At 43.9% G+C, this 15,370-nt stretch overlaps 1 protein-coding gene across 1 annotated transcript in view; it reads right to left on the reverse strand.

Annotated features, from left to right (window-relative positions):
- The window catches only part of LOC309601585 (protein Hook homolog 3-like), a gene marked incomplete at its 3' end in the record, with an annotated part of 117,592 nt that overhangs the window by 57,801 nt on the left and 44,421 nt on the right, over nucleotides 1–15,370 (reverse strand). The window contains exons 4-5 of the mRNA XM_082334686.1: nucleotides 14,164–14,214; nucleotides 7,441–7,573 (exon numbers count right to left, since the gene is read on the reverse strand). Coding sequence (XP_082190812.1) covers nucleotides 7,441–7,573; nucleotides 14,164–14,214 — 184 coding nt within the window. The remainder of the gene's footprint in view (nucleotides 1–7,440; nucleotides 7,574–14,163; nucleotides 14,215–15,370) is intronic.

The following is a 15,370-nucleotide window of genomic DNA, read 5'->3' on the forward strand; positions in this document are numbered from 1 at the left end:
CAATTCCCTTTAATAAGCCCTGGAATAATTTGTGGATAGAACCAAAATTCACAAGAAAAAAATGAGACTAATTTCCAAACCTGGAATGTATGGGATCCCAATCTTTCAAAAGTTAAGTGTGTGACAACAAATAAGACCAGGTCATCTGGTAACATTTCAGTAGGGCGTTACCCATACTGTGATTGGTCAATGCAACTACAACGAAAGAAACAACAGAATGGTTATTGGAACATTCCAAAAGGTAGTGGTTGGTTTTGGTTATGTGGAAAGAAGGCACGGAAAGTCTTGCCGCCCAATTGGTCTGGGACTTGCACCCTAGGTGCAGTTGTCCCTAATATTACCATAATGAATGAAATAAACACGGGGCTTTGGGTAAGAACATATATGAAAAGGTACCGAAGAAGCCACAATCCATTAATTGATCGACCAGCTGGTTTCCATTCATTCGTTAGGTGGTTTCTCCCTTGGTTAGGAGTTAGTGAACTTGAAAAAGCAATAGTGAATATTTCGGCACTTATTGAAAACATAGAGAATGCAACATCTGATGCTATCAAAGCCTTGAAAGAGGAAGTGTCAGAGATTGCAGAAGTAGCTACCCAAAATAGAATGTCACTGGATATGCTATTAGCTTCTCAAGGAGGAGTGTGTACAATGATCAGTACTAGTTGTTGTGTATATGTGGATCAAATTGGGTGAATCTCTACTGATTTGAATGAAATTTGGCAACAAACTAAAATCTTACACAAAATTCAAAAAGATGATACATCTTTAGGATTCGAAGAGACGTGGAGATGGTTAACTTCCTGGTTCCCTGATTTAAACCTATGGCTCAAGAGATTGTTGGCATTATTAATAATAATCCTGTTAGCTTTTGTATGTTTGTATGTACTTCTACAATGCACCTGTAGGTGTTGCTTGGCCAGCAATGTGGCGCGAAAATGAGACTTATCTAAGGAATACCCTTAGACTTGTCTCAAAGGGGGGAAATGATGTCTTGCAGAAACAGCAATTTTCCAATTAGCAAAACTACTAACCACCTGTGCCTTGGGAAAGGAATTTAGGAGGGAGCTAAAAGATATGGAAGTGTTTGTGTAAGTAACGAACCGTGGAAAATTAACTGCTCTAACCTTGAAGAAGTGCTAACAAGCTGATAGAAGGGAACATCTTGGCGCCAAAGACTGGACAGTGGCCAGAGCTGATAAAACTGCAGTAACTGGGTGAAAGGTAAATGTGGTGAGGGGAGATCCTGACCACCGACTCAATTCAGGACCGAAAAGACTTGCCCTCCCACATCCGAAAGGAGCATGCGTGCTGATTTACATAGCAAGCGAGACTCATTTAAATGTAGTTAACCAATAGTGTGTGAAATGTTAATCACTAACCAATAAGTGTAAATTTAGGCAGGTTTATACTAATCATGTAACCTGATAAATATACTGTAGTTTTGTATGACGGTGTGCTTGATTTGTGGGAAACCACCGAGCACCCAGCTTTGCGCAAACCTGAAATAAATAATCAATGTCTCTCCTGAGTGTGTGATTATTGAACTATTGCACACCGGGCAAAGAATCCACTTTTCAGACAACAATACCTCATACTTAAAAACAAGGAGGGACTCATGGGAGATGTGAAGGTCAAAGGCAGCCTTAGCTGCAGTGACCGTGAGATGGTGGAGTTCAGGACACTGAGAGGAGGGTAAAGAACAAGATCACAAGACTGGACTTCAGGAGAGCACACTTGGGCCTCTTCAGGGATCTGCTTGGTCGAGTCCCATGGCATTATCCCGGGATCTGGAGGGAAACAGGGGGCAAGAAAGTTCGTTGATACTGAAGGATTGCTTCCTACAAGCTCAAGAGAGCTCCATCCCAATGAATATGAAGTCAGGCAAAAATTCCAGGAGGCCTGTATGGATGAACAAGGAGCTCCTGACAAAACTCAAACACAAAAACAAAGCATACAGAAGGTAGAAGCAGAGACAGGTACCTTGGGAGGAATACAGAGACATTGTCTGAGCATCCATGGATGAGATTAGGGAAGAGGAAATCTTAAAGGCGCAGGAGCAGGCCATCCCTATGTGCTGCAAGTCGAGCAGGCGGGGGAGAAGACCGGCCTGGCTGGACAGAGAGCTTTGGCTAGAACTCAGGAAAAAAAAGAGAGCCTACCACCTTTGGAAGAAGGGACAGACGACTCAGGGGGACTACAAGGATGTTGTGAGGATATGCAGGGAGAAGATCAGAAAGGTGAAGGCGCAGCTGGAACTTAAACTGGCCACCGCCGTTAAAGATAGATAACAAAAAAAGTTTTTATAAATATGTTAGTGACAAAAGGAGGGCCAGGGAGAATTTCCCTCCTTTGTTGGATGCAGAGGGAAACTTTGCCATGAAGGATGAGGAGAAGGCAGAGGTACTTAATGCCTTCTTTGCCTCAGTCTTTAATAGTCAAGCTAGTCATCCTCGGGTTTTTCAGGCCCCTGAGCTGGGAAACAGAGATAGGACTCAGAGTGAAGTCCCAGTTGTCAAAGAGGTGGCAGTCACTGACCTGCTCCTCCACCTGGATGCGCACAAGTCCATGGGGCCAGACGGGATCCACCCGAGGATACTGAGGGAGCTGGCAGAGGAGCTGGCCAAGCCACTCTCCATTACTTATCAGCAGTCCTGGTCAACCAGGGAGGTCCTGGATGACTGGAAACTAGCAAACGTGATGCCCCTCTACAAGAAGGGTCAGAAGGAGGATCCGGGGAACTACAGGCCTGTCAGCCTGACCTCGGTGCTGGGGAAGGTCATGGAACAGGTCATCTTGAGGGCCATTATGCAGCAAGTGCGGGACAACCGAGGGATCAGGCCCAGCCAGCATGGGTTTATGAAAGGGAGATCCTGTTTCACTAACCTGGTCTCCTTCTATGACAAGGTGACCCGCTTGGTGGATGAGGGGAAGGCTGTGGATGTTGTCTACTTGGACTTTAGTAAGGCCTTTGACACTGTCTCCCACAGCATTCTCCTGGAGAAACTGACTGCTCATGCCTTGGATGGGCATACTCTTCGCTGGGTTAAAAACTGGCTGGACGGCCGAGCCCAGAGAGTGGTGGTGAATGGAGTCAAATCCAGTTGGCGGCCGGTCACCAGTGGTGTTCCCCAGGGCTCAGTGTTGGGGCCAGTTGTGTTTAATATCTTCATTGATGATCTGGATGAGGGGATTGAGTGCACCCTCAGTAAGTTTGCAGACGACACCAATTTGGGTGGAAGTGTTGATCTGCTGGAGGGTAGGAAGGCCCTACAGAGGGACCTGGACAGGCTGGATCGATGGGCCCAGGCCAACTGTATGAGATTCAACAAGACTAAGTGCCAGGTCCTGCACTTGGGTCACAACAACCCCATGCAATGCTACAGGCTAGGGGAGGAGTGGCTGGAGAGCTGCCTGGCGGAAAAGGACGTGGGGGTGTTGGTTGACAGCTGGCTGAACATGAGCCAGCAGTGTGCTCAGGTGGCCAAGAAGGCCAATGGCATCCTGGCTTGTATGAGGAATAGTGTGGCCAGCAGGACCAGGGAGGTGATAGTGCCCCTGTACTCGGCACTGGTGAGGCCGCACCTCGAGTACTGTGTTCACTTTTGGGCCTCTCACTACAAGAAGGACATCGAGGTGCTGGAGTGTGTCCAAAGAAGGGCAACGAAGTTGGTGAAGGGTCTAGAGAACAAGTCTTATGAGGAGCGGCTGAGGGAGCTGGGGTTGTTTAGCCTGGAGAAGAGGAGGCTGAGGGGAGTCCTTATTGCTCTCTACAACTGCCTGAAAGGAGGCTGTAGTGAGGTGGGGGGTCGGTCTCTTCTCCCTAGTAACAAGCGATAGGACAAAAGGAAACGGCCTCAAGCTGCGGCAGGGGAAGTTTAGGTTGGATATTAGGAAAAACTTCTTCACCGAAAGGGTGGGCAAGCATTGGAACAGGCTGCCCAGGGAAGTGGTTGAGTCTTCATCCCTGGAGGTATTTAAAGAACGGATAGATACGGTGCTTGAAGACATGGTATAGATGGACTTGGCAGTGACAGGTTAACGGTTGGACTCAATGATCTTAAGGGTCTTTTCCAACCTTGATGATTCTATGATTCTATGAAGCCAAAGCCCAAATGGAATTGAACCTGGCAAGGAATATCAAAGGCAACAAGAAAGGCTTCTCGAAGAACCTAAGTGGCAAAAGGAAGACTAGGGAAAATGTGGGCCCACTGCTGAATAGGGCAGGGGACCTAGTGTCAAAGGACATGGGAAAGGAGGAGATACTGAATTCCTTCTTTCCCTCAGTCTTTAACAGGAAGATCGGACTTCAGGAATCCCATTTCCCAGAGACCAGAGGGAAAATCTGGAGCAAGGAAGACATACGCTTGGTGGAAGAGGATCAGGTCAGGGACTACTTAAGCAAACTGGACATACATAAATCCATGGGCACCAATGGGATGCACCCATGAGGGCTGAGGGACCTGGCTGATGTCATTATGAGACCACTCTCGATAATCTTTGATAAATCGTGGCGACTGGGAGAAGTGCCTGAGGACTGGAGGAAAAAAACATCACTGCTATCTTCAAGTAGGGCAAGAAGGAGGACGCAGGGAACTACAGGCTGGTCAGCCTTACCTCCATCCCTTTGAAGGTGATAGAGCAACTAATCCTGGAAACCATTTCCAGACACATGAAGGACAAAAAAAAAAATCATCAGGATTAGTCAGCATGGCTTCACCAAGGGGAAATCATGCTTGACCAACTTGATAAACATCTGTGATGACATGACTGGCCTGGTGGATGAGGGGAGAGCAGTGGATATTGACTACCTTGACTTCAGGAAGGCCTTTGACAATGTCTCGCATAAGATCTTCTTAGAGAAGCTGTATGGGCTGGATGAGCAGATAGTGAGGTGGATTGAAACCTGGCTGAATGGCTGGGCCCAGGGAGTGGTGATCAGTGGCACAAAGTCTAGTTGGACACCAGCGACTACCAGTGTACCCCAGGGATCAATACTGGGTCCAGTTCTGTTCAATATCTTCCTTAATGATCTGGATGATGGGGCAGAGTAAACCCTCAGCAAGTTTGCAGATGACACAAAAGTGTTAGGAGTAGCTGATATGCCAGAGCGTCATGCTGTCATCCAGAGGGACTTTGATAGGCTGGAGAAATGGGCTGACAGGAACCTCATGAAGTTCAACAAGGGGAAGGGCAAACTCCTACCCCTGGGGAGGAACAACCCCAGGCACCAGTACATGCTGGGGGCCACCCAGCTGGAAAGCAGTTTGGCAGAAAAGGACCTGGGGGTCCTGGTGGACACCAAAATGAACATGAGCCAGCAATGTGCCTATATTGGGTCTGGCTGGGATAGAGTTAACTTTCCCCATAGCAGCCCTCATTCTGCTGTGCTTTATATTTATATTTATATTTACATTTACATTTACATTTACATTTATATTTATAGCTAGAACAGTGTTGATAACACACCAATGTTTTGGCTACTGCTGAGCAGTGCTCCCACAGCATCAAGGCTGTCTCTCCAACCCCCCCCACAAAGCCCAGTAGGCTGGGGGTGGGCACTAGGTTGGGAGGGGACATACATAGATGGGACAGCTGACCCCAACTGACCAAAGCTATATTCCATACCATATGATGTCATGTTCAGCAATAAAAGCTACAGGAAAGGAGGAGGAGGAGGGGGCATTCGTTATTTAAGGCGTTTGTCTTCTGAAGCATCCACTATGCATACAGAGGCCCTACTTCTCAGGAAGTGGCTGGACATTGCCTGCTGATGGGAAGAGGAGAATAATTTTTGTTTGTTTGTTTGTTTCCTTTGCTTCTGTGCACAGCCTTTGCTTTTCTTATTAAACTGCCTTTATCTCAACCCATGAGTTCTTAACCTTATTTTCTCCCCCCTTTCTTGCTGAGGAGAGGAGTCATAGAGTGGCTTGGTGGGCACCTGGCAGCAGCAAAAAGGGTAAATGGTATCCTGGGCTGCATTAGGAGGAGTGTTGCTAGCAGGTCGAGGGAGGTGATCCTTCCTCTTTATTCAGCCCTGGTGAGGCCACGCCTGGTGTCCTGTGTCCAGTTCTGGGCTCCTCAGTACAAGAGAGATATGGAGCTACTGGAGAGTCCAACGAAGGGCCACAAAGATGATTAAGGGACTGGAGCATCTCTCCTATGAGGAAAGGCTGAGAGAGCTGGGACTGTTTAGCCTAGAGAAGAGAAGGCTCGGGGAGGATCGGTCTCATCAATGTATATAAATACCTGAAGGGAGGGTGAAAACAAGGTGGAGCCAGGCTCTTTTCAGTGGTGCCCAGTGACAGGACAAGAGGCAATGGACACAAACTGAAACAAAGGAGGTTCCGTCTGAACATCAGGAAACACTTTTTTACTGTGAGGATGACTGAGCACTGGAACAGGTTGCCCAGAGAGGTTGTGTAATCTCCATACTTGGAGATGTTCAGAAGCCGTCCGGACATGGTCCTGGGTAACCGGCTCTAAGTGGCCCTGCTTGATCAGGGGCATTAGACCAGATGACCTCCAGATGTCCCTTCCAACCTCAACCATTATGTGATTCTGTGATTTTAAGTGTTATGAATGACTGTTGGCATTTTTACCTTAATCTGACTCGAGTTAAACATAATTTAAGGGAACTAGCTAACAATACGCCATCACACACCCAAGGATGCAACAAGGGCCCTGGAACACCTTAAGAAATGCTTTAACTGTCCAGAAAATCCTCTGCCATATATGGAGAGAAACAGAATGGGTCCCCATTTTACTTGTGTAGGTCAGATAAAGAACTGGCACCACAGAAGCCAGAGGAGATAGAAGTGTTTTCCAATAACTGCTGGGGTGGGATTCAGTAGCTTAAATATAGGCCTCCAGTGACACTTCAGATGTCCTTGGGATATCCTGCCTGGCCTCCAGCTACTGGTGCAGAAGGGCACAATCTCCCATACTCCAGTGCTAACCCTGTGCAGAAGTCTCAGAAACCCTACTGTCTCAGTTGGTAGTAGATGGCACCTGGTGACAACGAAGGCTCTCTGACATGCATAAGATATTGTGATAGATACATTCCTGAACCCAAGGGTCACAGTGAAGGATGCGTAAATCACATTTGTTGATTCTTCACTTCACAGAGCTACCTCACACATGAATAGTTAAAGGTTGGGGACAAGACTTTTCATTTGTGAAGTCCCTTTTCAGCTCAGGGAACCCAAACTAAAAATATGCATGTTGAAAGCAAAACCAGTTCCATATTTCCAGCCTGAAAACTTAGTAAAGCTCATAATATAACAGCACTTATTGTCTGTAAAATAAAGTAGTGTTATGATTTAGAAAAAGTAAATTTGTCTCTCATAGCAACCTATCATTTTCCCTTAGTTATTTAAAAAGCAAGTTAGATTTTCATTAACTGCCCTGGAAGCAAAATATACTTTCAAAATTTAATACCTTGCTTCTGTTCACAATTCACAGCACATCCCAAAATAAGCTGAAGCATTCTCCCAAGCTCTGCAGCATCAGAGTGCTCTCCAATCAGGTTAACATCAGGAAGAGTGAAGTCGTTAATCTGTTGCCCTAGAATCTGCATACATATGTACATCACTATATATACATACACATACATTACAAAATACAAAGATGATTCAGAGGCAATAGGAAACACTCTAATTTGGCATAGTTTTCAAATCCATCTTTAAAACAAACTAAAAAAATTGCACCAGCTCATATACATATTTCAAAATATAAAACCATCCATATCACTTGACACAACTGACATTTTGGAAAGCTGTCTCAACTAATAACAAAGTATTAGTTTCAAACTTATCAAGAACAAGATTTGTTCTTCCACGTAAGGAAAAGTAATGTAGGTAGGCCTAAAAAAGCTGATCAACAGCACTCGATGAATTAATTATTTTTATTAATTTTTTTCATTAAAAATATCTAATGCCTAAAAGCTTTCCATCTGGAATAAAGTAAGTCTGAATTTCTAAATCATACCATTGTAAAGTCAGAAATTAAATGTTTTACTTCAATAAAAACCATCTAGCACAAATGGATAACAAATCTCAGTTTGTAAAACACTTGGTCTAACAGTTTTGTAGGTCTAATCTAAGGATACTTAGCATGTCCAGAGCCAAAACAACTAATTTCTCATCCATGAGAAAAGGACCTGACCTAGTGGTACAACATGCAATTAAAGAGAGCAAATGTAAATACAAAAAGAATGAAGAGAAAGAAAGAGAAGGCACCCGTGGTGGGGGGGGGGGGGGGGGGAACTGTGAGAGTGAGAGAGGTGGTGAGGGCAAGAGAGCCAGAGCGAGAGAGAAGGTGAGGGAGAGAAGGCAAGAGAGAGAGCAAAAAGGTGAGAGAGGGGGTGAGAAGGAGACTAAGAGAAGGCAAGAAGGAGTGAGAGGGAAGAGAGAGAAGGCAAGAGAGAGAAAGGGAGTGAAGAAGAGAGAAGGGGAGGGAGAGCTAGGAAGAGAAGGTGGGCGAGAGAGAGAAGGTGGGCTAGAGAAAGAGCGCAGGCAAGCGAGTGAGAGGGAGAGAGGGAGATATGTGGTGAGAGAGAGGGCGTGTGGAAGTGAGAGAGAGGGTGAGCGAGAGAGGAGGAGGATAGGCGGGGGGGGTGTGAGCAAGTGTGCAAGTGGCAGAATGAGAACGATCGAGAAGGTGAGTGAGTCAGAAGGCGAGAGACGGAGGTGAGCAAGATAGTGAGGGGGGGAAGAGAAAAAGGGGGGAAGGGAGATAGGGGAAGGGAGAGGGGGTGAAGGAAGAGGGAGAGGGGGAGAGAGAGGAAGGGAGAGAGGGGGGAAGGGAGAGGGGAAAAGGAGGGGGGACGTGAGCGGGGGGGGGATGGGACACGGGAGGGGGTGCAACGGGAGAAGCAACGGGGGGGAAATGAGGTGTGAGAAGTTAGAGAGGAGGTGAAGCTAGAGGAGGGGAAATGAGTGAAGAGGAGGGGAAGTGAGAGGTGGAGGGAAGAGGGGGAGAGATAGTGAAAGTGGGGGTGGAAGGATGTGCATGAGCAAGAGAGAGCACATGAGAGTGCAAGAGAGAATGAGCAAAAGTGTGAGCCAGATAACATTAGTGCAAGCAAGTGCAAGAAAGCCCATGAACAAGAAAGCGAACAAGAAAGCGAACAAGAAAGCGAACAAGAAAGTAAACAAGAATATAAGTTGTCTCTAAGAAAAAGAAGAAATACATATGAGAATTACTGGAAAATGCTTTGCAATTAGGAAGAATTTGCATTAATGATTATCTGTAGAAGTAATTAAACATTTCCGCTAGACTATTCTGCAAGCTTTCAGGGAGCTGAAAATATGAATACTTAATGTGCAATTAAACACAATTCTGAAATTTTAACTGTAGACAAAAAGAAACTGCCAATTCTAAAGAAGGTTTACTAGAGAAATAAGGACTACAGAAGGAGTCACTCATTCATTTTCTGAATTTTGTTTTTGCTTAATATGCAGAGCAGGTCAACGTATTCATACGAAAATTGTTGAACAGATGTAGAAATCATGTTGTTGAAAAGTTTCCAGGATTAGGCTTTGGAGGAATCATGAGGTGGTTGAGGGTTTTTTGTTTGTTTGTTTGGCTTTGTTTGTTTTTAAGGACTTGCTCAAAGAATGAACACAGACACTACTAAAAAATCTGACTATTTTAAAGATTTCAGGTCCACTTTTCTATTAAAATGACTCCTTTTTGGTCACTGATAAGAAAATAAGAATTCTATGGAAGCATCAAGTACAACAGAAAATGTTACTATTATATAAAATGAAACAATGAAATCAAACATAGCATTTTTTGAATGGTCTAATTTGATTCACATTTACATTTCAACTTGTATTGCCTGCATTTTTAATGCAATGCTGGTTTTTCTATTAATGATAATACAGTTGCTTTGTAAAAGTTGTCAGGAGAAGCTGAAGAGGTATATTAGCTTGTACCGTAAAGAAGTGGGGAAAGCGAAGAAGAAAATTTAGGATTATGAAATAAATGTAACAGACAATTTTAATACTGCAACAAAACTCAATGAGATATACAAAAAAAGGAAGGTTAGGCTCCAGAATAAATGTCTTGTGATGAAAGCAGACACATTTCATTTATTTGAGAAAAATAAATAGTAGAACATTTTACAAAAAGAATGAAAGTTTGGATTCCAAAGCAGCAAGATTCCAGGGGCCTCCTTTAGCTTGTTGTTCTTCCATATTATAATAGACAAGACAACCAGTGTAGGACAGCTACTGAGAGACTGTTCTCTTGAAAGCAACAAATTATGATGTTTCTCGAAAATGAAATAAATTGTCATAAAAACTTTTCAAAGGTTTTTAGCTGCACCAGGTAAAATCCAAGCATTTTTCTCACTTATACTGTGTAAAAGGGCTTTGCCAGAGGCAGGGGGGAAGACCCTGATGAAACCAAGATACCCTGGTAACAGAAGTATAAATAGGGCTAGTAGCAGAATCAAGTACATCTCTGCTGTTGCTAAAATCATCACTTCAGCAGGGGGCATGTGTGTGTGTGTGTCACACTTAGCACACTTATAGATGTAATTTATATTTTTACAATTTAGTAAATCAATCATTATTGCCTGTCACTTGCTGACTTAGTAAAGTAATAAAGTTGCAATATCAGACTCCTAACAATCATATATACCAACTAGCTGAAAAGGAGCTGCCATCATTTTGTCATAGCCATGCTAACATTCTATGACAGAATGATTTTATTATAATGTATCAGTACTCATTAATTCAGAAGCTATAAAGAAACTGTTCTTTAGTATTCTTCAAAGAAAAAATATCTGCCAAAAGACTTTAATGAAAGATCCTTTTAAACTTTAAATGAAAAGTCAAAGTAGTTACAGACTTTGTGCACTGGTGCAAGTATAAGGACACATACTGAAAAATTTATGTCAAAAACCACAAAAGTCTAATTCTAAAATGTACTTATGGCCTTCTAATAAGGTCAGCTATGATCAGATAAGTCAGGACATAAAACATTTGCTCAAACATCAATTCTCAAAATGGTGACTTTAGCATGGATATTCAGCACTTGGAGGAGTGACCATTTACTAAATATGGACTTATGAATCTAACTTCAGGTACTCAGTTTTTTAGAAAAATCTGTTCGTTCTAAAGTACTTCACTGTATTTGCAGTTATCTTCCTCATAGTATTTATAAGAAGTTAATATTGTTTCTTGGGACAAGCAATATCCCCATGCAATGAACATGAATGAACAGACTATGCATCACACTGTGCTAACCAATTTGCTACAAAACATCACTCAAACTAGAAGTAAATTTTAGAGCTGAAGATTCACCATTGAAAAATACTTTGTCGTTTGGAGTATATAACAGAGTGGGCAGTCTCTAACACTCAAGAATTAAAACATTTTAATTAAAAATTACAATGGGGAGATGGTAGAAGTGCTCTTTCCTCCTCTTCTCTTCCCAGGGAAGGTAGGGTAAAAGAAGCAGTCTTTGGTTGGAACAGAGGAGAAAAATCAGAGGCACTGTTTAAGGCCATCACCAAAACAGAGTCAGTATCAAAAACGTCTCCTGTTTGCATTCCAAAATTTAAATATCAGACTAACATGGAAACTCTGACAGAATATTTGCACCAGGAACAAGTGAGGAAGATGACCTCCCTTCAGGGAAGGCGGCAGAGCCAGCTGAGCCTCAACCAACTGTCCATATGAAGAAAATAAGGGTGATAGTTACTGGAGGCTCTCTCCTTCAGGGGATGGAGGTGTCCGTCTGCAGACCTGACTTGATGTCTTGGCAGGTTTATTGCTTGCCAAAGACTCAGGTCTCTGAGGGGAACAGAGGTGTTCTCCTCAATCCCAGTGAGGGAAGAAGGCTCAGGTATGAGTGGATGCACACAGAAGGTCAAAACCTGGTGTTGCAGGCAGGGCTTTCATTTTTATGACCATGAGACCCACTTTGAGGAATGATGACTGCTGAGCAGGTACAGGATCCATCTGACAAAGTGGGGCAAAAGAGTCTTTGCCAATAGGCTCACTAAGATAGTGAAGAGGACTTAAGTTAGGTATGTCAAGGAAGGATTACCATAACCTGAAGTCATGGCATGGGGGACAGTATGATGGGAAAGGCACAGAGAAGTGGGGGGCTAACTCATATGACTGGAGTGCTGCCATGGATGCTCTATGCAAAGGAGCAGCTTGAATGCATGGAGCTTTGTCTTGGAATGAGTGATGAGCCAGTCAGGCACCTGTTGGTCAAGATGAGCAGACAGACCAACACAGGTGACATTGTGGTAGGTGTCTGCTACAGACAGCCTGATTAAGAAGAGGAAGTATATGAAGCCTCTTTTAGAAAGCAAAAAGCAGCCTCATAATCACAGGCCCTGGTACTGTGAGACTTAAAACACCCAGATATCTGCTGGAAGGGCAACATGTCTAGATGCAAGCAATCCAGAAGATTTTTAGAGTGTAGTGAAAACAATTTTCTTGATGCAGATGACTGATGAACCAACTAGGGGAGATGTTCTCCTAGACCTGTTACTTACAAACAAGGAAAAACTGTTAAGGGATGTGAAAGTCAAGGGCAAGACTTGGCTGCAGTGACCAAAAAAATTGTGGAGCTAAAAATCCTGACAGAAATGAAAAAGAGAAATAGAAGAATCACAGCCCTGGACTTCAGAAGAACAGATTTCAGCTTGTTCAGGTATCTGCTTCCAGGGAGACTGCCCTGGAAGGCAAAGGGGCCCAGGACAGCTGGTTGGTCTTCAAGGACAACCTTCTCAAAGCACAGCAAATGTCCATTCCAACATGCAAGAAGTTGAGCAAGCGTGGAAGGCCACTATGGATGAGCAGGGAACTCATGGCTGAGGGGAAAGCAGTGGATGTCATTTACCTTGACTGTAACAAGGCCTTTGACACAGTCTCCCATGGTATCCTTTTAGCCAGACTGGTGAGATATGAACTGGATAAGTGGACAATAGGGTGGATGGAAAATTGGGTGGACTGTTGGGCTAAGAGGGTTGTGATCAGTGGTACAAAGTCCAACTGACAGATGGTTACTAGCAGCATCCCTAAGGGATGGATACTGGGGCCAGTACTGTTTAATATCTTTACTAACAACCTGGACGATGGGATGGAGTACACCCTCAGTAAGTTCACAGACAATACCAAATTGGGGGAAATTATCAATATGCTGTAAGGCAGGGCTTCTATTCAGAGGGACCTTGACAGGCTGGAGAAATGGGCTGGCAGGAACTTCATGAAATACAAGGATAAATGCCAAGTCCTGCACCTGGGGAGGAATAACACTCTGCACCAGTACAGGCTGGGGCCAACTGACTAGAAAGCAACGTTGCAGAAAAGGCCCTGGGGGTCCCAGTGGACAACAAGTTGAACAGGAAGCAGCAGTATGTCCTTGCAGCCAAGAAGGCCAATCACATATTAGCAAGAGCGTAGCTAACACATCATGGGAAGTGATTCTTCCCCTCTGTTCAGCATTTGTGAGACCACACCTGGAGTCCTGCGTCTAGTTCTGGGCTCCTCAGTAAAAGACAGATATGGACATACTGTAATGAGTCCAGTGGGGGCCACCAAGATGATCAGGGGGCTTGGAGCATGTGATGTACAAGGAAAAGCTGAGAGATCTGAGTTTGTTCAGCCTTGAGAAGAGAAGGCTCAGGTGAGATTTTTATTGCTGTCTAAAACTACCTAATGGGAGGGTGTAGAGAAGATGGAGCCAGCCTCTTCTCAAGATGCACAGTGATAGGACAAGAGGCAACAGACACAAGTTGCAACAGAGGAAATTCTGATTTGATATAAGGAAAAAACTTTTTCCCCATGAGGGTGGTTAAATGCTGGAACTCCAGCCCAGAGAGGCTGTGGGATCTCCATCCTTGGAGGTATTCAAACCTCAACTGGACAAGGCCCTGAGCAACCATCTCTTGTTGGCCCTACTTTGAGCAGAAGATTGGATTACATGACCTCTGGAGGTACCTTTCAACATACATGATTGCATGGTAATGTGGGCAATCAATTTTGAGAGGGCTAACACATGAGAACAGGCTACAAGACTCCTTGAGTGCCCAACACTGAAAAAGTCCAGACCTAATAAATCAGCAGACTATATTGTACATTGAAGAGAATAACAAAAGAAAAGTGAATGTAGATTACTTAAGACTGCTCTTACCTCATGGTTATAATCCAGTATCCCTTTTAAAATTTTCTTCAAGTTGCTTACCTATGACAGGAAGAGGAAGAAAATATGTTAAAAATGCAGGGAACACCTAAAGAAATGATAAGTTACACAAATACTATATGGTCAAAGAGTAGACAATCACACAAAAAACCCCTCCCACACCCCACCATCAAGGATCACGCAATATACATCTATTTAAGTTCCCATGAGAATTTCTGTCTGAGCAGTTTAAATTAGCATAAAGTTATGCAGTGGTCCCTTGTGATCAAATTTCTAGATGTTATCACAAGTCCACATGAAACAATGGAACCCAATTAAGTCTATGAAAAGACCACCACCTCCCCTGAAAATTACACACCACATTGCCTTGGATGGGTTTTAGGTCAGACACTATGATTTTCTAAATGAAGTCTTCTCTAGAGTACTTGTTTATCTTCAGATGTTTTTATATTTGAAAAATAATATTTTCTTTTCCTCTCCGCTTTTCTCGAAATATCCTGGTGAATCTTCTTACTCTCTAAAAACATATACCTCCAAGCCAAAACCCTTAATAAGCTCATATTTCACTGCTCAGTCATACTCCTTCCTCTCTAAGCTACAGAAATTTATTTTTTCATGTTCTCATTAATTATTTCTCCTGGTTCCTACATTTTTTTCATTGCCGATCTATGACTTCTTGTTGTGGTTTAACCCGGCAGGCAGCTAAACACCACACAGCCGTTCACTCGCTCCCCCCACCCAGTGGGATGGGGGAGAGAATCGGAAAAAAGGTGAAACTCGTGGGTTGAGATAAAGACAATTTAATAGGACGGAAAGGGAAAGGAAAATAATAATAATGATAAAAGAATATACAAGTGATGCACAATGCAATTGCTCACCACCTGCTGACCGATGTCCAGCCAGTTCCTGAGCAGCGGTCGCACCCCCCCCCCCGCCAACTCCCCACAGTTTTTTTGTTCAGCATGACGTCATATGGTATGGAATATCCCTTTGGCCAGTTTGGGTCAGCTGTCCTGTCTGTGTCCCCTCCCAGATTCTTGTGCACCTCCAGCATCCTTGCTGGCAGGGCAGTATGAGAAGCTGAGAAGTTCTTGACTTAGTGTAAGCACTGCTCAGCAACAACTAAAACATCAGTGTGTTATCAACATTATTCTCATCCTAAATCCAAAACACAGCACTATACCAGCTACTAGTAAGA

Source organism: Platalea leucorodia (assembly GCF_965183815.1).
Source record: "Platalea leucorodia genome assembly, chromosome: W".
NCBI lineage: Eukaryota > Metazoa > Chordata > Aves > Pelecaniformes > Threskiornithidae > Platalea > Platalea leucorodia.